The sequence below is a fragment of the Prorops nasuta genome, unplaced genomic scaffold (assembly GCF_024137725.1).
Source record: "Prorops nasuta isolate Cenicafe-Biocafe unplaced genomic scaffold, Cenicafe_Pnas_1.2 PNAS00007, whole genome shotgun sequence".
Taxonomy (NCBI): domain Eukaryota; kingdom Metazoa; phylum Arthropoda; class Insecta; order Hymenoptera; family Bethylidae; genus Prorops; species Prorops nasuta.
This window is the reverse complement of record NW_027116804.1, coordinates 386,254-413,909: the sequence shown is the minus strand read 5'-3', so window position 1 is coordinate 413,909 and position 27,656 is coordinate 386,254. Positions and strand designations below refer to the sequence as shown.

At 34.0% G+C, this 27,656-nt stretch overlaps 1 protein-coding gene across 2 annotated transcripts; it reads left to right on the top strand.

Annotated features, from left to right (window-relative positions):
• The first annotated feature begins 63 nt into the window (after positions 1-63).
• On the top strand, positions 64-24,841 carry LOC136775250 (calcium/calmodulin-dependent protein kinase kinase 1). Of its 2 annotated transcripts, none has more exons than XM_066729830.1 (10): positions 64-522; positions 5,900-6,060; positions 7,693-7,768; positions 16,660-16,887; positions 16,983-17,679; positions 18,719-19,085; positions 19,760-19,956; positions 21,974-22,360; positions 22,772-22,956; positions 23,062-24,841. In XM_066729830.1, exons 2-10 carry the CDS (start codon positions 6,027-6,029, stop codon positions 23,135-23,137), a joined length of 2,247 nt encoding a protein of 748 aa, XP_066585927.1. In that variant the 5' UTR covers positions 64-522; positions 5,900-6,026; the 3' UTR covers positions 23,138-24,841. The 2 variants fall into 2 exon arrangements, with proteins under 2 accessions (XP_066585927.1, XP_066585926.1); XM_066729829.1 differs by having other exon boundaries at positions 79-522; positions 21,971-22,360.
• The last annotated feature ends 2,815 nt before the right edge of the window (positions 24,842-27,656 follow it).

Below are 27,656 nucleotides of genomic sequence, written 5' to 3'. Positions count from 1 at the left end.
TATTAACTAATACTTTGTAACGCCCACGGGTAGGGGGAGCGAGGTTCGGTGGGGATGGAATAAAATGAGCGAAGAGAGGCCAGTTCAGTCGACGTCGTCGAGTCGATCCAGAGTCACGTAGAGTAGAGTTCAGTAGAGTAGTTCGTTTGAGGCAAGCCAGTCTGTCCAGTTGTCGCTGGTCTACCGGGTGAGGCGGAGTGACGCGGTGCTGACCCGAGACTCGATCCGTCTGCTCACTGAGGCTCTCCTCCCATCACGATCTTCCTCACGATTGGCTTCGTCTCCGGTCGCCGAGGACAACGCAGCTACGATCTTCCCTGGCACGAGTGGAAGAACTCCGTTACAAAATTCTCAGTCCACTCGACGACCACCACTCGATAAAGTTAACGAGCGTTCGAGACGAATTTATCGTTGCTGTTCCGGGGACCGAGTGCCAGCAGGAGATTCCGAAAGTGTTATTGTCGAAGAGAGAGAGAGAGAGAGAGAGAGAGAGAGAGAATAATAAGAAGGAGAGAGGGAATAGTGAGTAATGACATGTTCAGCCACGCGGTGCATTGCCACTTGGTTGTATTGCGTGCACGGTTGCTCGCATGTTCGTTTCTCAGTTTACTAACAGCAACAGCGACCTGCCATTCAGTTTTAATCTCATGCATCCATCGAGTCACCCTCTCCAGTTTTTCTGCTTTGTTTTTGTTGTTCGTTGAACCCTGACACCTGATACTTTCATCCTTGTTTACTTTTTTTAGTGTGTTGCATTGGTTTGTAAAGATTGTTTTGGTTTTAAGTAGAATAAAGATTATTGATGTTTTTTAATGAAATTCTTTGGTATTGAACATTTCTGTTCGGAAGGATTTTTAGTATGGTGGATGAGCTTTTTTTTTATTCTTCTTTCACGCTCCGGAAGGGAACTATTTTTAACTCGTGGTTTGCGTAATTTTCAACAGAATGTATGCTGGCTTAAGCGTACTCTTTTCACTAGCTTAATCGTTCGATCTATGTTTACAATGCCTTATGGAGAGACTCGAATTGTTATGTTCTCACGAGTACCTATTTCAACCTTGAGCCACTCTCACTCGTAAAGAAAGCTTCTTAATCTATCAAGCATCAATTTTATCGGATGAATTATTTAGTTTTTCCTGCACTAATCGATATTCCATACATATCGGAGGATCGAGCTGCTTGCAACGTATATTTTAATCGAACGATCATTATTTTGAACGGACGGATACTAAACTTTTTCAGCCGAAAAGTGAATCGATTTTCTTGAAATTGTTTTCCTCTCTAGGCAACGATTCGGGTGGTAAAACGAATTAGAGATGTTAAAAATCAATTTGGAGTGATTTTGATCAATTTCTTTAATTAACTTTTTTTCCAACTGAATCAATAATTTTTCAGAGAGAATATAATAATATAAAAAATTATAAAAAAATGAATGAAAATTTTGAAAAATTTGGAAATTATAAATTATTTTGAATCGATTCTCATAAATTTCTTAAATTAACTCTTTTCCAATTAAATTAATAATTTCCTAGAGAAAACATGATACGAAAATGATAAAAAAATAAATTAACCCTTTGTCTGTAAACGTTTTTTCTGTGTCACTAGTCTGTAAACCTGGGTCATTCACGCACTGTCTATTTTTCATCCTGTTAATAAAATAAAAACAATCAGGCAAATTTCATGCTATTATTTCAAAACTTCTTTATCGTACATCGATTATAAAATTATTTAAAAATTTATTTTGCCATATAGTTTTTATAAAACAAATAAAGCAACCTAGTAGGATAGTAGTAATTTGCTCATATTACTTTGATCACAAAAGATCCATGTTTGCAGATAAAGGGTTACAATTTTGTAAATTTCAGAAAATGTAGGACAAGATATAGCAAGTCTAATTAAATATAGACAAAATTAAATTATATATACATTTTAATGAAATTTACAAGACGAAATATTAATTAGCTTCCAATCAACAACAATAAATCTCATAAACTATTTTAAATTTATATATAAATAAAATTAACAAGACAAAATATTATAATTATCTTCCAATCAACAGCAATAAAAAATATAAAAATTCCATAAGAGCACAATTTAACAAAAAAACAACAATAAAATTCATAAACTTTCGAGATTCGCCTCAAAATTCGCTTAACAAACATGTCGATCGCGTTGAATAATTCAAGAAAAAGCCTCGGTTGATTTATGGTACAGAATTCAGGTTCAAGTACCTATACATACGTACATATATACGTGTTCTTATATACGCGGCCTTTTTCGAGACTTCCTTGACCTTGGCCCAGCTCATCCTTTCTCTCTTTCCGTATACGAGATTGAAAAGCACCGACGACGCATAATCCATCCGTCTTTAAAATATTAAAATAAACCTCTGATTTTCGTTCTCCAGGGTTTATATGTTGACGTTGAAATGGGGGGGGGGGATGGAATTTTTTCTCGGCGCAATATAGGATCAATTGTGAGTCTGTAAAGATTTTGAGATACATCAAGCTATATATATATATATATATATGCTGTGGAACTTTGTCAGTGCAGGACGAGCGACTGACGTAATTCATTGATAATTGAACACGCAATTCAATCGCTTCTTTTTTCTTTTTCTGCTCGTCCGCATGTACAGTTATTATCCACTGCTGTGAAACACTCAGTCTTTTTACGATGGTTGGAAAAAAATTGACCTATTGAGAAACTGAGTGGTGTATGTATATATATATATATATATATATATATATATATAGTGAAGACCAAAATTGACAAATCTGACTTTTGAGACCGTGACTATTGGTGAAAAAGCAGAATTGTAAATATACGTGTTATGTAAAGGATGAAAAGGAAGTGTTGTGAAGGGGGGGAGGGGGTTAAAGTGCCAAGCGACTCGTCGAAAAAATTTCAAGCGATAAGATTTCGAGGGTGCTGAATTTCAATGAGAAATCCAGTAGAATTGTGTAGAGCTCGAAAATGCTTTGTTTTGCTTTAAACTTTTGTGCCTTTCATACGTACATATGTGTGTGTGTGTGTGTAGTACACGTTGAATCAGATAGCTTATGAAAATCGATAGGCTTAGTCTCGCGAAGGTTAGTTTCGAAGGCCCCACCGAATAAAATGTCCTTCGGGACACCGAATATTTTTTCGCTAAGGTCTTGACTCTCAATGGAGATTAAATTTTTTGTATACCAGGATTCACAAAGATTATTTTTTTTTACTTTCCCGTAAGTTATGTTGAGATACACGATTAATGGTTAAAATAATTTTAATAACAGGGCTTAATTATATGGTTCATCATATGACGTTTATTGTTGAGAAAGATTTTGAATTCTTTTTAAAACTCTTAATTGTTATTCGTGATATCGATAATCTAAATTTATTAATATTGTGAATTATTAATTAATTATCGAGTTTTTATGTAATATCTGTAAACTTAGTTTATTTATATAAAGAATAATTGTTTATAGACTGGAAAATTGTTTAATTTTTTCCAGAGCACTGATTTATATGTTTATATGATTTTGAAAGAAGTTCTGCAAGTCTCGTTGTAAATGATTAAAATATTTATAATAACACGACTTTTTTATTTATTGAGAAATATTGTGTATTATTTTTGAGATTATTAACTGTTGTTCGTGATATCGATAATCTAAATTTTTTAATATTGTGAATTATTCATTATTTATCGAGTTTTTTTGTGTAATATCTATAAATTTAGTTTATTTATATCAAAAATAAATGTTGATAGGCTGGAAAATAATATACAATTTTCTCTCAGATTACTAATTAATTTATATATTTATACGATTTGGAAAAAAAATCTGTGAGTCTCGTACTAAATGCTTAAAATAATTGTAATAACACTGCTTTTCCTTACATATATAGTTAATCGTATAACGGAGAAATATTGTGCATTATTTTTAAGCCTATCAACTGTTATTCGTGATATCTCAATAAACCTAATTCTATAAATAGCACGAATAACTCGATAAGTAATTAATTATTCACAATATTAATAAAATTAGTTTATCAATATCAAAAATAACTGTTAATAGGCTAGAAAAAACTATATAATTTTTCTCAATGAACTAATCTATATATTTATACAATTTAAAAAAACTGCAAATCTCCTACAAAATCTTTTCTCCTTCATTTTCCACAAAGCATTTTAAATTATTTCGAACCATATTATTATATTTTGTATTTTGTTAAAATAAAAAACCTATAGCAATCTCTATATACATATATAAAAACTAATAAAGTCTCAAAAAAATGATTTACTCACTGTACATTTTTCGTTTTTCCAAAAATTTTTCGAATTTAACGTTTCGATAAAAAAAATAATTCTAGTCTCTTGTAAAGCTGACGAATCTCTACATCGATTAGGTATATATATATATATATATATATATATATATATAGCATAAATGGAGTTATAAATTGACAGCAAAAACGTGAAGCGTCTCGGGTTGGTAATTAATTTTTGCTTTGCCTCTAGTTTGTTCGAGACCATCGTGTGCCACGCCATGGCACATGCCAGACGCCACTCGACGAGCTACGTTACGGTACGCTACGGTACGCTACGGCACGCGACGCAACGCGTTCGCTAAATCGATAGAGCCAGAAGCGAGAACGCCGTGAAGCGCCACACAGTGCCACGGCTGCTTCATATCTAGTTGTATGTGTATATCTGCATGTAATATTCCCCGCATGCCTTAATTAATTGCTAAGTACGTGCAGACGCTCGCTTTCAATTATAACGAATCATCGATATATATATACCCTGAGGACTGTCTACAGTATATATATATATATATATATATACATTGCAACACATAGTAGTAAAGCAAGTAATACACATTGTCTAGTTTTATAGAGATTGAATGCTGGACGAAATCGTTGAGTGGATAATTAATGTAACAAGATGGAGGAAAGACTAATGTAAATGTAATCTGTATATATTAATTATAATTGTAACAGTAAAGCAAGTAGTCTGCATTGTCTAGTTTTATAGAGATTGAATGTGCTGGACGAAATCGTTGAGTGGATAATTAATGTAACAAGATGGAGGAAAGACTAATGTAAATGTAATCTATATATATTAATTACAACTGTAACAGTGTGAAGCAAGCAGTCCACATTGTCTAGTTTTATAGAGATTGAATGCTGGAAGAAATGTGTGGGTGAATAATTAATGTAACAAGGTGGAGGAGAGACTGGTGTAAACGTAATCTATATATATATAGCTTACATTTACACCAGTCTCTTCTCCATCTTGTTACAATAATTATTCATCCACACATTTCGTCCATCATTCAATCTGTATAAAACTAGATCATGTGTACTATATACTTGCTTTACTACTATGTAAGTACTGTAATATATATAGCTTACATTTACACCAGTCTCTGCTCCACCTTGTTACATTAATCATTCACCCACCGATTTCGTCTAGCATTCAATCTCTATAAAACTACATAATATGAACCGTTTGCTTTATTGCCACAGATATAATTAATATATATATATATATACAGATTATATATTTACATCAGTCTCTTCCCCACCTTGTTACATTAATCATTCACTCATCGATTTCGTTCAGCATTCAATCTTTATAAAATTAGACAATGTGGATTCTTAACTTTACTACCATAATTTTGTAATAAATATATATGTATGTATATATAAATTACATTTACATTAATTTTTTTATATCTTGTTACATTAATCATTCACCAATCCACTTCGTCCATCATTCAATCTCTAAGAAACTACACAATGTAGACTGCTTGCCTTACTGCCACGTGCTGTAATTAATACGTATATATAAATAGCTTTGAGATAATTTTTATACCCTCTTTTTCTCTCCCTTTCTCTCTCTCTCTTTCAACAGAGAAGAAAAGAGACGAACGATGGAGGCAAGAGGCAACACTGACGAATTCCATTGCGAAGCATCATAATCCATATCTTGATCAACCCTGGATGACACTGGAAGAACGCTCGAATCGGGGAAACTCGATATGAAACTGGGAGATAACATGGCGACCATGGATAGTGAGCTCAGCTTGTTATATATGTATATGTATATTTGTATCAACTTGGACTCGGCTTATCAATGTTTAGAGAAAAAGCTGCGATCTGGAAAATGTAGAGATTATTTCTTTAATTATATATGTATATATATGTGCTAATAATTATGAAAGTGGTCTAACTCATTAAATACATTAAAAGCAACATTTTCATATGAAACTTATAAACAATTCTATATTCATAGTAAACTTCCATTTATCAAGACTAATAAAATTCTAAATTAAAATGTTACGTAATATAAAAATATTTTCTAAATTATTCCAATGCAATTGATTAAATATCTCGAAACAAGAAATTATGACTTAGACCACTTTAAAAACCACATTTTCATACAAGATTCATACAAAATTTTATATTCATAGCAAACTTCCATTAATCGAGACTAATAAAATTCTAAATTAAAATGTTACGTAATATAAAAATATTTTCTAATTTATTCCAATGCCATTGATTAAATATCTCGAAAAAAGAAATTATGACTTAGACCACTTTCATATAATTATGAGCACATATATAGCATTTGATACGAGGGATCAAAGTAACGAAAAGTCAGTCGTTCCACTCGAATAAATGCGGAATAAATCCAGCTAGCTGGGAAACTTTATCAACGACAGTTTTCTCAGCAAAGGAGAATCCAAATCTGTAGGGAAATTCTATCGCAAAGAAAGTTCATTAATCCATTTTAAACTGGATTTCTATCAGCATTTTGAAATTCAACCTTTCGAGTGCCCAATGGTGGTTTCACTGAAAGTAGCAAATTGTTTTATTAGTCGATTTAATTGGAGATTTGTGCTTACCGCATATATATATATATATATGTATATTTGTATCAACTTGAACCAGGCTTATCAATACTTGGAAAAAAATCTGCGGTCTGGAAAATTTAGAGATTATTTTTTTAATTATAAATGTATATATATATAACACTAATTAGCACGAGGGATCAGAGTAACGAAAAGTCAGTCGTTTCACTCGAATAAATGTCATCAACGACAGTTTCCTCGGCAAAGGAAAAACCAAATCTGGGAAATTCTGTCGCAAAGAAAGTTCGTTAATCCAGTTTAAACTGGATTTCTATTAGCATTTTGAGATTTAACCTCTCGAGTGCCTAATGGTGGTTTCACTGAAAGCAGCAAATTGCTTTATTAGTCGATTTAATTGGAAATTTGTGCTTGCTGTGTATATACATGTATATGTATATTACGTAATTGAAAGCGATCCGGAGTTATGGCAGACATGAGAAAGGAGGATATGGCCGAGATATCACGGATGTCAGGTTGGATTTAACAATCGCAAATTGCGACTGCGGAGACTCATTGTCTTACTTGCTATGTAAATGCAAGCGTGTATATATATATATATATATATATAGTTGCTTACTCATTCATGTGGCAATTACATGGATGTCTTTGAGAGATTAGACAGTGTAATTTTGAATTATACGAGTCGTGGATTAGTTTATTGTTTTTTTATCAATTGGGATAAGGAGGATTTACAGCTTTTTTTATTGTATCGTGTATATGTTATATATATATATATATATATGTGTGTATGTAGAGGGTAATGTATAATTGGTTCTCTGCTCCTTTTTTGCAGCGTTGAACACGTGGGGAGGAGACGTCGGTGGTCCCGCTCGAAAATGTCGACCTCCGAGAATTGGCGAGATTCCCAAGTGAGTATAATATTCCTATTGTATGTTTTAAGTGGACGGTGCTACTTGCGAGCTTTTTTTCAAGTGAGTGTGATATTCTCATTGGGAATTGACAGTGGAAAGTGCAAATTGCAAGCATTTTTATGAATGAGTGTAATATTGCTGTTGTAAATTACAACTGGACAATGCAACTTGCAAGCTTTTTTTCATTGTGAATTGACACTGGAAAGTGCAAATTGCAAACATTTTCCTTAGTGAGTGTAATATTTTTATTGTAAATTACAATTGGACAGTGCAAATTGTTAGTATTTTACCAAGCGAGCATATTGTTCCCATTGTAAATTGCAACTGGACAATACAACTTGCAGGCATTTTCCTATTGTAAATTGGCACTGGGCAGTGCAAGTTGCAAACATTTTCCTTACTGAATATAATATTTCTATTGTAAATTACAATTGAACAGTGCAAATTGTTAGTATTTTCCCAAACGAGCATAATGTTTTCATTGTAAATTGCAACTGGACAATACAACCTGCAAGCATTTTCCTATTGTAAATTGACACTGGAGAGTGCAAGTTGCAAATATTTTCCCAAGCGAGCATAAATTCTCATTGTTAATTGACACTGGAAAGTGCAATTTGCAAACATTTTCCCAAGGTAACATAATATTCTTATTGTTCATTGCAACTGGACAGTGCAATTTACAAGCTTTTTCCTAAGGGATTGTAATATTCCCATTGTAAATTGACACTGAAAAGTGCAAGTTACAAACATTTTCCCAAGTGAGTGTAATATTCCCATTGCAAATTGCTATTGAACAGTGCAAATTGAAAGCCTTTTCCCAAGGGAACATAATATTGCCGTTGTAAACTGTAAATGGACAGTAAAATTTTAAAGCATTTTCCCCAAGGAACACTGTTTTTATTATAGATTGCAAGTGGACAGCGCAATTTGCAATAATTTTTCATGAAATAGCAACAACAGTGGTAGTCAATTTTACAACAAAAAATTTCCACCTTATAAATTTCTATATAAACATAAAAATAAACTATTCTACATCAATTATTCCTATAAACTATTTTCCACAGTTTAATATCAAACTTTACAACAACAACTATATTATTATCACCAAAAATCACTACAATTTTCCACAAAAAAAAAAAATTTTCATTACCAATTACCAAACACAATCTATAACGTAGACAATAAACAAAAACACAAGTACTTTTTCAAGGCCAATCATTCGACTGTCACTGCAATTTTAAAAAAAAAAAAAAAAATAAATAAATTCTTCATTACTATAATCTATAACGTGGACAATAAACAAAAACACAAGTACTTTTTCAAGGCCAATCATTCGACTGTCACTGCAATTTTCAAAAAAAAAAAAATAAATAAATTCTTCATTACTATAATCTATAACGTGGACAATAAACAAAAACATATGTACTTTTTCAAGGCCAATCATTCGACTGTCACTACAATTTTCAAAAAAAAAAAAAAAAATAAATTTCTCATTATTATACACAATTTGTAACGTAGACAATAAACAAAAACACATGTACTTTTTCAAGGCCAATCATTCGACTGTCACTACAATTTTCCAAAAAAAAAATAATTAAATTTCTCATTATTATACACAATTTGTAACGTAGACAATAAACAAAAACACATGTACTTTTTCAAGGCCAATCATTCGACTGTCACTGCAATTAAAAAAAAAAAATAAAATAAATTCTTCATTACCATAATCTATAACGTAGACAATAAACAAAAACACAAGTACTTTTTCAAGGCCAATCATTCGACTGTCACTGCAATATTCCTAAAAAAAAAATAAATAAATTCCTCATTACCATACACAATCTATAACGCAGACAGTAAACAAAAACACAAGGGCTTTTCCAAGGCCGATCATTCGACCGTAAAATGATTCAATTAGCTTGGCATTGATTTTAGCGATTGATTAATGGCCATAAAGACTGTAAGGGCTTAGTTAGTTATTTTTGCATGACGCGATAATGATTGGTTAAAATTCCTGTCTTGTCAGCTTCCAGTATATGAATCGCTGGGCAATTAAGTGGAGCTATGGGTGTATACACACACATATACATATTTACATAAGGTAATGAAGCTGCGACGACGTTGAACCTCGACCTTCGCTCGCCACTCATGGCCACAGCCTAGAGAGAAAGCTATAAGGGCTTCGGAAAAGAGAATGAAAGCTCGATCCAACGAGCTAATGCATCCCGACATGCAAATAGATATTTTTAACTCGTCGCTCACTCAAGCTGATCGATAAAGACGACATTGCAGCTAAAACGTCGAAATTTCAATTTTTACCACGAGCATTCGTGAAATATCCTGCCACTCGATTCTTTCGGTCTTTTTTCACTTGGCTTATTATATATATATATATTTAGATTTTTTCTGCTTATCAAGTTTTTACGTCGTCGACTGGCTTAATTATCCTATATAGTCGTACAGATGAAGCACGCGCGTGTCCTCGCTTTTTCTCAAGTGCACGGAAATAGAAGTCTTTGCAACGTTGAGAGAAATATCTTTAGAAAAATATCAGATTTTCAATAAACACTTTCTCAGGATTTCCTTTAATTTTTTATTGCATTTTCTGGGGTTCTTTTGTGTGTTCTTCCTGGGATCTTATAACACGTGATTCAGTTCTGTAAAAAATAGTACACACACACACACATATATATATATATATATATATTTATTTATTAAGTATTTTGATTAGAGCATTGCAAATCTTGTATCCACGAAAATAATTAATACAATTAATAAAGTAATTAAAAAATTAATTTTTTTAGCAGGTGTGTATAGTTTAGACTTTATTTGCCTGAAACGATAATTAAAGTTTTTATTTAATCTTAAATTTGAGTAATTCGAGTTAATAATTATTATTTAATTGATATATTTAATTAATATTTATTTTTCGAAATTTTACATTTTAATTATTGCAAAATTGTTATTTAATTTTTACAATTTTATGTACCCTTCTCGATAAGTATACGTATATGAGTGATTTGTGTGTAGTGATGTGGTGGGACTTGGAACTGAGATTAAAGCTTACAACCGCCTCGTGTTTCAGTCGAGACAGTCGCGTCTTAGTCCTGTCTGTTCTATTTTAAATAATGTTTTTCAAAACGTATTAAGTTTAATTAATTAAGCAAAGCAATTCTTTGCAGTCTTGGAATTATCTACACTTGTAATCCAGTAAAACTAAATATAAATTAGAGTGAACGTTAAAAATTGTATTTTTTTATTTAAATCATGCTATTCCCTAAGTAAATTAAAAAAAAATACTCCCTTAAATTGGAGTCTGAAAAAAATTTATGGAATATTTTTTTCAGGTGTACTTAGGTCACATTGTGATTAAAGTGAAAAAAACATTTTTTAATGTATACCCTAATATATATATGTATAAGCAATTTAATCTCATCGAAAAATCCAATAGTAAAAACTGTTTTCTTGGCTGATCTTGACAAACAACGATATTCGGAAAATACTCTTTGTATTGTTTGGAATAAATTGGTTTTGCTAGTGATCGAATGATGCAACAGTCAGACGCTGTAGGGTATATAGAGAACGTGAAACGTAAAAATTGCTTCAAAGTAAATATTTACTCGATCATCGTCCCACGCACGAAATTTTCCCATCCAGATGGAAGCTGCTTGATGAATATTTAACATGCAACATAAGGCAATTATTTCATGATGATTTCTAAAAAAATTAAAGTCACTTGAAAAATTTCTAACACGTAATAAGATAATTATTTAATGATAAATTCTAAAATACAGAAGCTTTTTGATGAATATCTGATGACTTTCATTATGAATTCTACAAATGTAAAGCTGCTTGACGAATATCTAACATTTAACAAGGCAATTATTTAATAATAAATTCTGAACAAATTGAAGCTACTTGACGAATATTTAATGTGTAACAAGGCAATTATTTCATGATGTTTTCTAAAAAATGGAAACTACTTGATGAATGTCTAACATCTAGCAAAACAATTATTTAATGATGAATTCCAATAAATTGAAGCTACTTGACGAATGTTTAACATTTAACAAAATAATTATTTAATTATGAATCCCAATAAATTGAAGCTACTTGACGAATATTTTAAATGTATCAAGGCAATTATTTCATGATGATTTCTAAAAACTGGAAATTACTTGATGAATATCTAACATCTAACAAAGTAATTATTTAATGATGAGTTCCAATAAATTGAAATTGCTTGACCAATATTTAACATGTAACAACGCAATTTTTTCATGTTGATTTCTAAAAATATATCTACATTAAAAAATAATTTTAGCGTCAATTCTCGAGACGTTATTATTATTTTACCGCGTCGCCATCTCATTCAATTACTTTCATTGAAATGCACACAAGGTAAAACTTTCTGTATACATATAGCATATACCGGGTGACCTGCATTTAACAATGACTAAACTTACAAAATAAAATATCAGAAATTGTAAAAAAATAACTTGTTAAATCATAAGAGCCCATTCCTAATTAAACAAATTAATCAGTATCAAAAATAACTTAATTCAGTTCTTCGTATCAAACAAAAAATATTCTATCCAATTCTTACTGATCAGTGAATGACTTACCAATAAAAAATCTGCAATTAAACAATTATTAATATTCCATTCTTAGCCAATAAATAATTACAGATTAAAAAAACAAACAATTTTTTAATAAATCCTCAGTTCTATATATACAAAAATTTCTAGAATCGACGAAAATTAATTGGCCACCCGGTGTGTAGACGGATTAGTAGAAGGAATCGATCTCGATGATTGGATGGAACGTGTTATAGTTTTACTCCAAGTGTTAATAAAGTCAGTTTATTAACTCTTGCTTCATTAAGCCCAGGCACCTCTCAGAGTAATAGTATAAAACTTAATTATTACATCCGGTTTTAGCGAATAATCCTGAAAATGTGATTACAAACTTTTACATAGATTGACACTCTATAGTCAGTCTGTCTGCACTCTCTCGATTATTGCCAACTTTATTTCGCAATTCACTGGTTTCCCGGTTTAACTATAGCCGCATACCATTTGCATAATGTTATCGGTTAAAAAATGTTATCTATATATAAAAGAACTCGCGTTGCATCGGCCTGGACCAGTCTCGCGTTACAAGGAAGAGTTTTCCTCTCGATTAGTCGAGTACCAAGCAAGTTCTTTCTGCAACGATCGTTGTTCCTCATTTTTATTGCTTCAAACCTGAAGGGAATTCTTCAGGGAATTTTTCGTAATTTTTAGATCTGCTTGTTTGTGTGTGTAGCGTGAATACTATATATACAATAGCAAAATAAACAGGTGTGTCGTTCGAATTCGTCATATTACAAGAGTTTTCCTCTAGATGAGTTGAGAAAGAATCAAGTTCTTTCATCAACGATCGTCGTTCCTCTTTTTTTATTGCTTTAAACCTGAAGAGAACTCCTCAGAGAATTTTTCGTAATTTCGATACCAGCTCGTGTGTGTGTGTGTGTGTGTGTGACGTAAATACTGTAATACAATAACAAAAAATATAAGGAAGAATTCTTTCGATGATTCAAGGTCGAATCAAGTTTTTTTAGCAAAGATCATCATTTCTAATATTTTATTGCTTCGAACCCGAAGAGAACTCCTCAGGGAATTTTTCGTAATTTCGGTACCAGCTCGTGTGTGTGTGTGTGTGTGTGTGTGTGACATAAATACTGTAATACAATAACAACAAAAATAAGGAAGAATTCTTTCGATGATTCAAGGTGGAATCAAGTTCCTTCAGCAACGATCATCGTTTCTAAATTTTTATTGCTTCAAGCCTGAAGAGAATTCCTCAACAAATTTCTCTTAATTTTTGCACCAGCTCGTGTGTGTAACGTAAATCCTGTAATGCAATAACAAAATATACAAAGAAGAATTCTTTCGATGATTCAAGGTCAAACGAACTTCTTTCAGCAACGATCATAGTTCTTCGTGTCTCATTGCTTCAAACCTGAAGAGAATTCCTCAATAAATTTCTCTCAATTTTTGCATCAGCTCGTGTGTGTATGTGTGTGTAACGTAAATACCAAATACACAACAGCAAAACAGGTTTGTTAATTCTTCATCCTAATTGGTGGCGTTACGAGTTTCACTACACACGACACAGCGCCACGCAGCAGCCTCAGCAGCCTCGTAGGTCATCTTCTTGCACGACTGGTATGCAAAACGTGTGTGGAGGACTCGGCAGCAGTGATGAATCGTCGCCTCGCCTCGCCTCGCCTGTGTTTCGTCAGCCTCAACCGTAAAAACTGCTACGACCAATGAGTCGATAACTTCGTGATTTTATTGCAAATATTTTTGCAGGATTTATCGTGAAAATGCAAGATAAGCCTTATAATCGCCGTTTCGCTGATGTTTTATTTTTTTTCTCTAACACACACAGTCGAGCAATATTTATTTGCATGATCAAATTTTTATTTACATTATATATATATATATATATATCCACACAGTATACAGAAAAAGCATCCCATTGAGTTCTCCAATTGGATGCCTCGGTGATGATAATATAATTGCACGGGCAATTAAAATGCAAAACGTTCTCCATTATACTATGTAATAGTAGTGCACGTGACGCACATTCGCGAAGCAACGGCTATTCGAAGGCAAATCGTACACGTTTTAGGCGTTGCGTCAGATGGCATACTCGAGCACGCATGCTTCCATCGATAGCTCGCTTATTTGCCCCAATTATAAAGAGTTTTCTGGCGAACGACGGGCGCCCGATGCGACAACGATTGGCCAATAATTCCCTCGCTAATCTTTCAATAATATTATTATCGTTTGCTTGTTGCTATTTATATATATACGTATATATATGTGTGTGTATATATATGCCGGTCAAAGTGTACGTTTCCTCTCTCTCGTTCCTATATATACATATATAATTATTATATAATTGCAACGTCTCGCACGGAGCTGGAGAATGTAAGGAAATTCATTTATCTTCGTTGATGGAGAGACATGGATTTTTCAGAGTTTTTCTGGGAATTTAAAATACAGAAAGGAAGGATTTTTCTTTGTGGAAATTTTCTGTGTGGCTTTCTCCTATTTTTGCGTCTTAAGGGGAATTTAATATATATATATATGTATAAGGTTCATCAATTGAAATGCATCGAAGCATGCAAAGTACAAGAAAATATTTATCTCTGTGTTGGTTAATTAAATTTTGCATAATACTCTTCTGAATTAAATAATACAATAATTCTGAAAGCCTTGTATATACAAATTTAATATTTCTCGTAGTTATGGAAATAATCTTCTTGCATCTGTGCTCTGGGTTATTTTAAATTGTCAACTCTAAATATAATGTCATATTCAAAATCATATTTAATTTAAAATTAAGGAGACTTTGCGAATATAACATAGGACTATGTTTCCTGACCAAAGCTTCGCTATGATTCTTCCTATACACTTATATATGGTACTCCAATATATAGTCAGCTTCCACACACACGTAGATTAAGACCATCGATCACAAAAAATTCCATATTATACAGATTACGTACAAAACATTCAAAGAACATCCAATCAGAACGACTAAAATCTTGTATCTTTTCCTGATGATTACATACATAGTGCGATAGATCACGAGCTTCCAAGTCCTGCTATATTCAATATCACATCTAATTTAAAATTAAGGAGACTATGCAAATATGACACAGGATTATGTTTCTTGTCCAAAACTTCATTACGATTCTCCATGAACACTCTTACAACACCGTTGTATAGAATCAGTTCTCAAACACACATATTCGTACCGTTTATTACAAGAAATTCCACATTATACAGATTACACACAAAACATCCAAGGAGCATCCAATCAAAACGATTAAAATCTTATAATGAACTATTATAAACATTTGGCATCTCTTCCTCATGGTTACATGCATAGTGCGACAGATCACGAGCATCCAAGTCCTGCTATATTCAATATCACATCTAATTTAAAATTAAGGAGACTTTGCAAATATGACACAGGATTATGTTTCTTGTCCAAAACTTCATTACGATTCTCCATGAACACTCTTACAACACCCTTGTATAGAATCAGTTCCCACACACACATATCCAGACCATTGATCACAAGAAACTCCACATCATTCAGAGTACACACAAAACGTCCTTAAAATATTCAATAAGGACGATTAAAATCCTATAAAGAGATTTTATAAATATCCGGTGTCTTTTCCTGATGGTTACATACATATAGTGCAGTGAATCGAGAGCTTCCAAGTTTTACTAAATTCAAGATCACATCTAACTTAAATTTGAAGAGACTTTGCGAATGTAACACAGGACTATGTTTCTCGTCTATAATTTTGTTACGATTGCTCCTATAACACTCATTCGACACTCTTGTATACAATTACTTCCCATATACACATATATATATATATATTCAAACCATCGATCACAAGAAATTCCACACTATACAGATTACACAAAAAACGTTCCTAAAGTATCCAATGAAAACTATAAAAATCCTACAATAAAGCATTATAAACATTTGGTATCTCTTCCTGATGGTTACAGACACAACGCGGTGGATCGTGAGCTTTCAAGTCCTGCTATATTCAAAATCATATTCAATTTAAAATTAAGAGGACTTTGCGAATATAATACAAGACCTTGTTTCTTGTCCAAAACCTTGTAACACTCATACGACACTGTTATATACAATCAACTCCTACACATACACACATTTAAACCATATATAGATCACAAGAAATTCCACATTATTCTGTGTAAACAAAAAAACGTCCCTAAAATATTCAATCAAAATCCTACAATGAACCACTATAAACATTTGGTATCACTTCCTGATGGTTACAGACACAGCGCGGTGGACCGCGAGCTTCCGAGTCCAGCCACCGAGAGGATAGCCGCTCTAACGCGTGATGAGAGCAAGAGTCCCGAACCCGAGGGATTCGCACGTCTCGACCGGGAAGAAACGGTAATTGAGCGAAAGTGCCTAGTGAAGAGCGACGGAGTCCATCAGGAGGCAAACCAACAGGAGGAGGAGGAGAAGGAAGAAGAAGGAGAGGGGGAGGAGGGCCTTAGGTGAAGAAACGCGCGCACACGTAATTGCAGACCTTGTAATACACGCTCTTCTGCAAGCTTTTTCCGCTCTACAGAGAGGACCCTGATGTTTACAGAGACCTCAGCATCGGAAGGATGCCAGCGAGCAGCAGCAACAATTCCGGGGTAGATCCTCGTGCTACTGCGTCGCCCCGTTCCGGAAACGAAGAGTGGCCGTTGAAGGCGACAGCACCGGTACACCTTCAGCACTCCTGGAGCCTATCAGAGAGCATCCAGAGGATGTCCCTGCAGGAGACGACCTTGAGGAAGAGTCCTGTTAATTTTCCGGATGATCAGCTGCGACATCCCGCATCAGGAATGAAGGTGCTACCAAAGGCCATCAAGGTGTACCAGTTGCTGTCGACGCAGTCGGAGGACCAGGGGGACACGGGGGAACCTGATGGACGATTTACGGACAGAGACCGCAGGATATCCCTGCAGATCTCTTGTCCTCAGGCTCCAACGCCCCCCTGCGCCATACTCCGATGCGAGGAGCAGGAGGATTCTGCTGATCGTGATGAGGACCTTCTTCGGCAACCACGAGAAAAGACTTCGTCGTCCGATGCTCGACTCGCTGGTAACGACTCTTCCAGGAGGGATCTTAATGTCAGCAGACCGATTTATCCCTATTGTCCCTATTCGCCTTATGCCAGTCCTCAGGGGTCCCCGAGGAACCGCAGGAGACCCATGCGAGAGAGCAGAAGAGTTTCTATCGATAGTAGGCAGGGTGCTCTTCAACTCAATCAGTACAAGTTACTGGATAACATTGGTCAGGTGGGTGGGAAAGATTTTTAAACTATATATGTATTTTTTTAGTTATGTATAATGTTAAAATATCAATATTAATCGTTGAAACAAGCATTGCTGGATCTTTGATCAAGCGAACATAGTTTTTAACTCGATGAACAATGAAAGGATTGGGTTGCAAGAAAAGAAAGACGAGGAAATGTTTTTTTGTCATTAATTATTATTAAGATTGATTGTGATGATTTTTGTTAGTCTGATGAAGTTTTTAAACTGTGTAGCTTCTTGGAATATTTTTGTACTTCCGGTTGAGAGATAGAGAGTGTTGTATTCAGACCGGAAGTCTATAGTTTATAAAATAAGACATTGCGTGTATTTCTGTACATTTTTCTGCATCTTACCTTGAAAGCTTTTCAAAGCATTGAATCTATATATAGTACATTCACGAATGTACGATTTGAAGGAAGCTTTTAAGAAATTTATGTACGGTCTTAAAATGAAAGCTACTTGAACAAGCGTTCTCCATGCGCGTAAGAGCGTCTCTAGAGGATGTTGCAAAGATTGGAGAACGCTTTCGAATGGATTGCTGATTTCAAATATGTGCATCATCCTCATAAATCATTTAATAATATTAATACTATATAATCACACATTCCAATCACTAGACTATCTTAGTATAAGTGTTAAAACAATCTTGATATGCATACAATCGCCGAGTAATTCTTCCTTTTCAGGGTTCGTACATTTATTATAAACCTTGAAAGCTTTCCAAATCTATGTATCCTGCATTCAAGAATGTACGATTTGAAAGATACTGAAATAATTTATATAGGGTTTTAAAATGAAAGTTACTTGAGCGAGCATCTGTACAGGATGTTGCAAGGATTGGTGAACGCTTTCGAATGGAATCCTGATGGTTGGGTGGTTTCAAATATGTACATCATCCTCATAAACCATTTAACAATATTAATACTATGTACAGTCACACATTCCAATCATTAGACTGCTTAGTATAAGTATTAAAACAATCTCAACATATTTATGATCGCGAGTAATCGTTCCTCTTCAGGGTTCGTACGGCATAGTGAAACTAGTCTACAACGAGGAGGACGGGACGCATTATGCTCTAAAGATTCTGAGCAAGCGGAAGTTGATGAAGAAGGCCGGAATCTTCGGGAGGATGGCTCCCAGTAGGAAGGCTTCAGCATCGTGTCCTCTGGCCAAGGTATACCGGGAAATTGCGTTGCTGAAGAAGCTCGATCATCCAAACGTGGTGAAACTGGTGGAGGTCCTCGACGACCCTGACGAAGATAATCTATATCTGGTGTTCGAATTAGTCGAACGTGGGGAGGTTCTTCAAGTACCCACTGATAAACCACTCGACGAGCAAACTGCCAGGAAAAACTTCCGTGACGTCATCATGGGCATAGAATACCGTAAGGACATTGATATATGGACTGCGTCTGATAGCGTCACAGTGGGGGAAATTGAATCGTGCATGGTTCAGCTATAGTGTATTATATCATTTTCCATGTTAAAGTACAGAATGAAGTTAGTCGAATCACACACGATTCAATTTCCCACTGTGTACACTGTGCCAAATTGATTCGTGGACGTTTCAACTAACTTTGATTCCTGCCTTTCTAGCCTATACCTCTTCAGCAATTTCCTCTTCGTCTCTCATATCGGTTGTACAGGCCAGAAAAATACTGAGAGAATATAGCTGAAGTACCCACGAATCAATTTGACAGTGTACATATCAGAGCTTCCCAAGGAGAAAACGTTTACGTGCTTCGATTATATATTTTGTCTTTATTTGCCATTGGCACAGTGCATTATCAACGCATCGTACACCGGGATATAAACTTGAGGAATTTACTGGTGGACAGTATGGGTCGTGTTCCAGAAATTAATGTCAATACTGCGAATATCCGTTTATTTTGTTTTAATGCTTTATTATTGATACAAATATAACGATGTTCATAATACTAACAATGAATTCTCAAACACAATTTTGGAATGCGTCTGATCGTACATACCAGAGCTTTCGAGCGAGAAAACGTTGTCACGCTTCAATATTACATTTTGTCTTTATTTGCCATTGGCACAGTGCATTATCAACGCATCGTACACCGGGATATAAAACCGAGCAATTTGCTGGTGGACAGCGAGGGTCGTGTGAAGATAGCTGACCTGGGTGTCAGTGCCGAACTGAGGGCTTCCGGTGAATTGTTGTCCGGACCAGCTGGCACACCGGCCTTCGCGGCGCCGGAAACTACTACTCCTGGTGCACGTTACTCTGGCACGGTGAGAAATCCTTGTGCTCTATATATGTATACACGTATAGGTAGAATAGAGAAGCACCCCTATCCGTCTCTGTTAATCTCTCTGGCATACAGGGTGTCCCGATTAAAATAGTGTTCATATATTTATATATATTTAATCTTCTTCACAAAGTTCTCTCTATATATGTATATATATTATATATATATCGAATTTTCATAATACTCGGTGTATCTTCAAAGAAAACGATCATCGTTAAAAGAATTTTTTTCTCATATTTTTAGAAAATTAATTGTTAACGTGTACATATATTATTTTAAATACACCGAGTTTTTTTAAAATCTGATTGTTCGATTTATTACGTGAAGAATTATGCTATTGGGGGAAATAATCTATGAGAAATTATTTCCAACGACAGTTTTATGGTTTGGAGGGGGACGAGAGATCTCATGATATCTTGGATTAAATGGTATACTTTATTACATAAGTACCTTTCTGGAAAGGCCCTGATATCAGCTACAAGCATATTGGAATAAAAATTAAGAAATGTAATTAAAATACTTAAAGTCATCATCTCGTTTTGAAAGATTTTTTATACGGTGGCCAATCTTGAATAATATTCCACAGTACTATTCCAGATAGGATACCCTGTATACCATATATGTTAATCAGGTAGTAATGCACAAATTTGATCTCTCGTCTTGAACACGAAATTTAAATGACGTGCGTGCAATGCACACGTATTGTGCTCATGTTTCCTTAATGGTGGCATAAATATTATTAATACAGGAGATTTCGTGTTATTCAAGTGTAGCACATATTCAACATTATCACGTAGATTCCCTTTAATTTAGCATTAAGCATATGGAGTGATCATATTAGTAGAGGAAAAATTATAACTTGTATAGTGAACGATGAAAATGAGTAATTAACAAAAAATATTAAAAATATCAATGCTTTAACATTCTATTAAACGCATCATACTTATAACGACTTAAAAAATTTTGTATGTCACCATTAGAGAAATGGAATGTAATACAGAGTGTGTATTTTAATTTGACCCAGGTCGTAAACTTAAAAAATTAATTAATTATTATCCAAATTTATTATAAATATTAATTTTTCATGTAGGACAGAATCTTGTACCTTGGGACATTTGTCAATTTTAACGAACAAAGCAAATCGTCTAATTAAAGAAACAAAAAATTTTACAGTAAAATTGGAAAGATAATTAGTTTAAGCACATAACTTGAATACTCCAAAGAATTCTAATAAACTATTTTTTGTAAGTTACAGTATAATAATAATTTAAATAAAAGTATCCCAAGGTACAAGGTTTCCCTCTACACAGAAAATTTTTATATAATTTTTCAACCTATTAACAGTCATTCCTGATATCAATAAACTAATTTTATTTTTACTATGAATAATTAATTATTTATTAAATTGTTCATAAAACCAATAATTTTAATTTATTGACATCACGAGTAACTGTTCATAATCTTAAAAATAATGTACAATTTTTTTCAGTGTACATGGTAAGTTTTTCGAAACTACTTTCTATTCAGCTTCAAAAAACAATACTCCAAAAAATTCATGTCACTTTCACAGTTTTAACAAGTTAAATAAATTTTTAAATCTACACTCTGTAGTAAATTAAATTATACACCCTGTCCAAATATATGTACACGGCAAAAATATTAAAGTAAATTTTACTGCGTGCCTTCATTTGTACACTGTCACGCTTTCACTCCCAGGATTTTTAGATATATTTTAATAGTCACTCAGTAATTTTAAATCTAAATTAAATCATTTTTCCTGAGAATAAAAAGATACAATGGTAAAATTGAAAGCACACAGTAAAATGTATTTTAATATTTTCACCCTTTTTGTTTAAAAAAAATTAAAACCAGAAACGTGCACACAATTATATATATATATATGTGTGTGTGTGTGTGTGTGTGTGTGTGTGTATGTGTGTACACGAGAAAGCGCAGCAATCAAATGAACAAATGTAAATTCTACAAAATCATTACAGCAGTGCGACGTTTGGTCGCTGGGAGTGACCTTGTATTGCCTGGTGACAGGACGAATCCCGTGGGATGGTTCGGGCAGCATCGTGGGAGTTCAAGCGGCTGTGCGCTCCGAGCCACTGAAATATCCGGAGAAACCCGAGCTCTCCGAGGATTTGCGCGATTTCATCTCGAAGATGCTGGCGAAAAATCCTGCGGAGAGGATCACTCTTGGCGAGATCAAGGAACACCCCTGGCTGACCGATCACGGAGCGGAATTGTTACCGACCGAAAGCGAGAATTGCCGACTTCCGGTTACCGTTACCGACGAGGAAGTCGAACGCGTTGTCACCAGAGTTCCAAAACTTGACACTCTCATACTTATCAAAACAATGCTCAAGCAACACAGTTTTCAGGTGAATTGATCATTGATTGCTAACTAATCACACGCTGCGATTATTCCTATTAATATAAATATATATATATATATATATATATATAAATAAACTGCTCATTGATTTATCGATAATCGATAAAAAATTATTTAAACAATGATCATCCCTAACCTTCATTAACTTAATTATTCTCCTGGGTGAAAGAAGGAATATTTTCATACGAGATAATCACTGATTATACTTCTCAATTATTACTCTCAGTTGCACTAATTATATAAACAAGTTATTAAATAACTACGTAAATCATTTAAAATATCGAAGAACGTATATATATTGTTAGAATAAGGTGTTTTTGTGAAAAACGCAGTTAATCAATATTACGAAGGTCATTCGTTGAGTTTATAATCATTTTTAAATTCTCTGCAACGATAGAATCCTTTCGTGCCAAGAAGAGCTGGTAAAAATAACAGCGAGACGGATCCTCCGTCTCCTGGAACCGGAAATGATCTCTGCACCGAGCAACGGGCCCCATTCGGCAGACTGAGGACTTTGCAATTCCAACGTGCTGGACGTAGTAATTCTGCTCCGGATTCCTATGATTGGCACACCAATGTGAGGTATAAAATTAAATATATATATATATATATATATATATATATAAAGGAAAATTATAAATTGATAAGAATGTACAAGACAAAAAATTTACGTTTGTTCCTCAACAGACAAAGATCCGTGGAAAGCTCTCTGCCACCAGTGACGGAGGTATCCAATCAGGAAATCGACCTTGGAAGACGGTGATACACCATGGTTCTTCGTACACCAGCAGCATCACTCGAATCGCCAGCTCCAAAGCGAGTTCCTGCTGTGCCACTGCCTTCCCACTCGGGGATGCTCCTCATCTTCTTCTCTCGAGTAATCAATCACTGGATCTCCTTCGGCAATTTATCTGACAATTTATATTATTATTAGTATATACATATATATACCACTGGTTCTCAATGTCACTGTGTTTAGTCGTGAGGATTACCGATTACGTGATACAGACTGATCGATCGGTGCCAAAAGAGAAATTCAAGAAGACCGCGTTTACCCCAACTGGGAGCCTTAGACCCGAAAACGTGCCACCGCGATTGAGAGTCTGCGGTGACGAAAGGGAAAGTTACATTAGTGAGATAAAGGCATCAATACATAGTGCTTAAGAGTGGGAGAATCTCTATATCTTGTATATTTATTTTATATGCACAATATTTCTATTTTTAATGGGTCAGATCAGAAGATACGAATTATGCTTAAGACACAACGACGTCCTTCAGACTATCACTGCGGTACAACGAAATATTTGAAATTTATTGTAAATATTGCAAATTCAAGCAGCTTGCAGCCTCGAAGCTTGTACGATATTCCTTGAAGATTTCCGTCGAGCGGACATCCGGAACATTTACAAATGTTATAAATTATGATAATGATAATGATAATGATCATGATCAGTAGCCTGTTATAGTCTGTAGCAGCCAGTTGTGCATATGGTGTAAAAATAAGGATACGACCAAGAGAATTTGCTTAATGATCACAAAAATGAATATTCGCGTGATTCTGTTTGTACCCTGAAAAGGTACGGGGGACCATAAACGCGTATAAGAAAGTGTCTTTAGGGAATCGTCTCTCACGCTTTTTCCCGGATAGTGGTGCTGACTTCTTGGTCTGCTAAACTGAGTCGATAAATGAAATATTACGTGGAGCAAAGCTAGTAAATAATTGTAATTTATAGCTTATATCTAGGATTACACTCTCCAAAGATAATGGTCCAATGTTCGCAGCATACTGCTTATCTATAAAAATTTTCTGATGCACTCCTTAAGTCAAGGTTTCTCAACATCTCAAATAGACATTCTGCATTCAACATATAGTTTTAAGAGCAGACTATATTCAAAATCAATAAATTTCGTATGTCTAATCGATCTCTGATTATCCAATGTTACTCGTATATAAATACTATATATATTTTTTAAATGCACAATTATATATTTTGCTGTTTACATGAATTACACTACTCGTAGACGTGCACAATTTCTATTGCAACTCATCGTAAAACTCAATGCTCTTTTACATTCACCATAAATAATCTCATCTATGCAACATGTCAAAGGTGGATATTGACGAGTTTGATTTTTTCTTTTTTTTCTATAAAATTATTACGCACGAGAAATATGTGATGCGCAACGGTAAAAAGAATTATGGAATTCCATGTCTGTGTGTGTGTGTGTGTGAGAGAGCATTAATGTATAGTCCAATAAAATGAAAGTAACAATTGTTGTTTACGCGCAAAGTTTACAATTGCAATGTTAATTATTATAGCTGGTTGGTTTGGTAGCACCGTTACAATTTTCTCTCACGTTCTCTTCTTATATAATGTACATATGTATGTCAGCGCATTAAATACCTGGGGAAAATGTGTTCCAATTTTCAATTAACCAAAACTCAATAAAACAGAGTTCGTCGTTACCTTTGTTTTACATGCAATTGCAAGATTTTCTTACTTATTATACTTTTTAATATATATTTATGTTGAGGTAAAGATTATTTTATCCAGATACAATGTCCTTCTCGTTTATTGTACCACCATATAGCTATCAGTTACATGCTGGCCGGATACATCAAGATGTAATTTAAATTATATAATTCGCATTTGTACATATGACGCTGAAGTTAGCCTCGACTTTCCAGCCGCGAGTTTCAGCGTCAGCTAACCTGGAACTGGCGCGGCACTCGGTATAAGTCGCATAAAAAAAACTTAAATAAAAGCTTTAATTTCATTTTATAAGCAACGTGTATGGTATTCTTTCTAAAATAACGTCAATTAAGACTTAAAATAATAGATTACTATTAATACATACAAGAAATAGTTAAAGGAACAATAAAAGATTAAACTACTTTCCATCACATTTGATCGACAGGGAAATTTAAAAAATTTTTTTAAGTTGCACAGTTTTATAGCTTATTAAATTCTGTGTAGGTTAGTATATGAATTTCATTCGGGATCGCGACTCCCTTAATGTTTTTTTTTTGTTTAATGATAGAAATAAAGAGAGACAGTGAAATCGACGTTTTCTAACTTTCGGCTGGAATTTTTAAGTACTAGGAAATATTAACAAATTTATATATATATTTCTTGATAACATTCGACTACTCATTACCAATTTTCTTTAAGTTCAAGTCTTTAAAGTTCACATGTGTGTGAAATAAGTTTTAAATAACTTCAAAAATTCACCTAAGATAGAGCAGAGTTTTCTCTGCTGTATCTTACTTATATATATATATATATATATATATATAATATTCATAAGTAATTATAACAAAATTGTATTGAAGCCTTTGATTTTGAATGGAATTAATTCATCGCAGAAAGTTTCAGCTGGATATCCAAAATCTTTCGGGCACCCTCCTTATTATAGTCCATCTACAAACTTAAATATTATATGTTTATAAGAAATTCATTTCAGAAGCCATATATACATATATTATATTTACCTAATTCAGTTTTTTAAGAAAAGCCCCACTATATCAATTATTATCATTAATTTTGTAATATTTTCACTGCAAGCTCTCTATTAGAATATTTATTATCTGTTAAAGCTTATTAGTTGCCTTTAATGAAATTAAATTAACACAAAGTATTTTTTTTCCATTTATAAGATTCGTTTAATATTTTATTAGTATAATAAATTACTCATCTGAAAATTTTATCTTGCCTTCTTCTCTATTTATTTAAAATAAAATATCTCATCTTCAAAGAAATGAGCACGAGGGGTACATACGTTCCACTAAAGGCCCGCAACGCTCATAATATATAGTAATACGTATCACACATGTACACTGTTCAAAATTGAATCATGTACAGGTATAGTTTCTGCTTCCCTATACTATCTTGTAGCAAAAATGCTTCTCGCAAAATTGATTCATGTCCATCTCAACTACTCTATACTATCTTATAGCAAAAATTTAATGACAACAGCAGACGAAACGCGACATCGACAAATATGAAGATGACGTTTTGGACGTAGTAAAAGTATTATCCAGAAAGCATATTATTTATGTTGGAAATGTAGGGATGTCGAAAAATGGAATGGAAAATAATGCAAATATGGTGCATATATATAATATTATTTATCAAGTATAAAAAGGAAGAGATCGGATGTAATTTTCAGCCTATAAAGAGGAAAAAGCATCAGATAAGCATCGGGAGCAGTAAATCAAAAGAAAGATTAAAGAATATTTTGCTTTGTTAAATTAATCTTTCTTCTGACTTGCTGCTCCCGATACTTATCTGATGCTTTTTCCTCTTTATAGGCTGAAAATTGCATCCGATCTCTTCCCTTTTATACTTGATAAATAATATTATATATATGCACCATATTTGCATTATTTTCCATTCCATTTTTCGACATCCCTACATTTCCAACATAAATAATATGCTTTCTGGATAATACTTTTACTATACGTCTAAAACGTCATCTTCATATTTGTCGATGTCGCGTTTCGTCTGCTGTTGACGCTGTTGTCTTTAAATTTTTGCTATAAGATAGTATAGAGGAGTTGAGATGGACATGAATCAATTTTGCGAGAAGCATTTTTGCTACAAGATAGTATAGGGAAGCAGAAACTATACCTGTACATGATTCAGTTTTGAACAGTGTATACTATAACATTATTATGGTTTTGGGCTTTAAGTGGAAAACATCCGAGGTGGTCTGGCTAGTCTGTCTGAGTTGTCCCTAACTTTTTACACTGATTCAGATCCGGATCCGTCCATCCTCTACCCCTGGATCCGTCACTCGCGGAAGCCTCGTCACTAGATCCGGGTTAATCTAGGGTTGTATGGGATATTTTTTTGTAAGTTGTAATTCTGCGAAAAGTTTGATCCGTGATCCGGATCTAACCTAAAAAAAAAGCCCACTCACGCGTGCTTTACCGACAGTACAAGTCAATAAACAATTAATTTAGTAAAAGTCAAACGCAAAGCATACAGAGTTGCCAAAAATGGCCTTTTTTGCAACAGAAACTGTTGAACAGGAAGGGCAAGTACACAAAGCCGTAAGCCCCTATGAGTGTGAAGGGGCTACTGCGTCAGTCAAGAGGAGAAGGTAGGTAGAGGCTACTCACACTACTTTAGGCCATATCCGTGTGGTCAGCACATTTTGCTGAGCACTGCGGAGTGCGGGGGAGCAGTGAAGTTGACTGAAACCAGATCTTGCCTAGTAACTTCTTCTAGTATATATATTTATTAAATTATTGTAGAGCTTGATATACCTCATCCTTA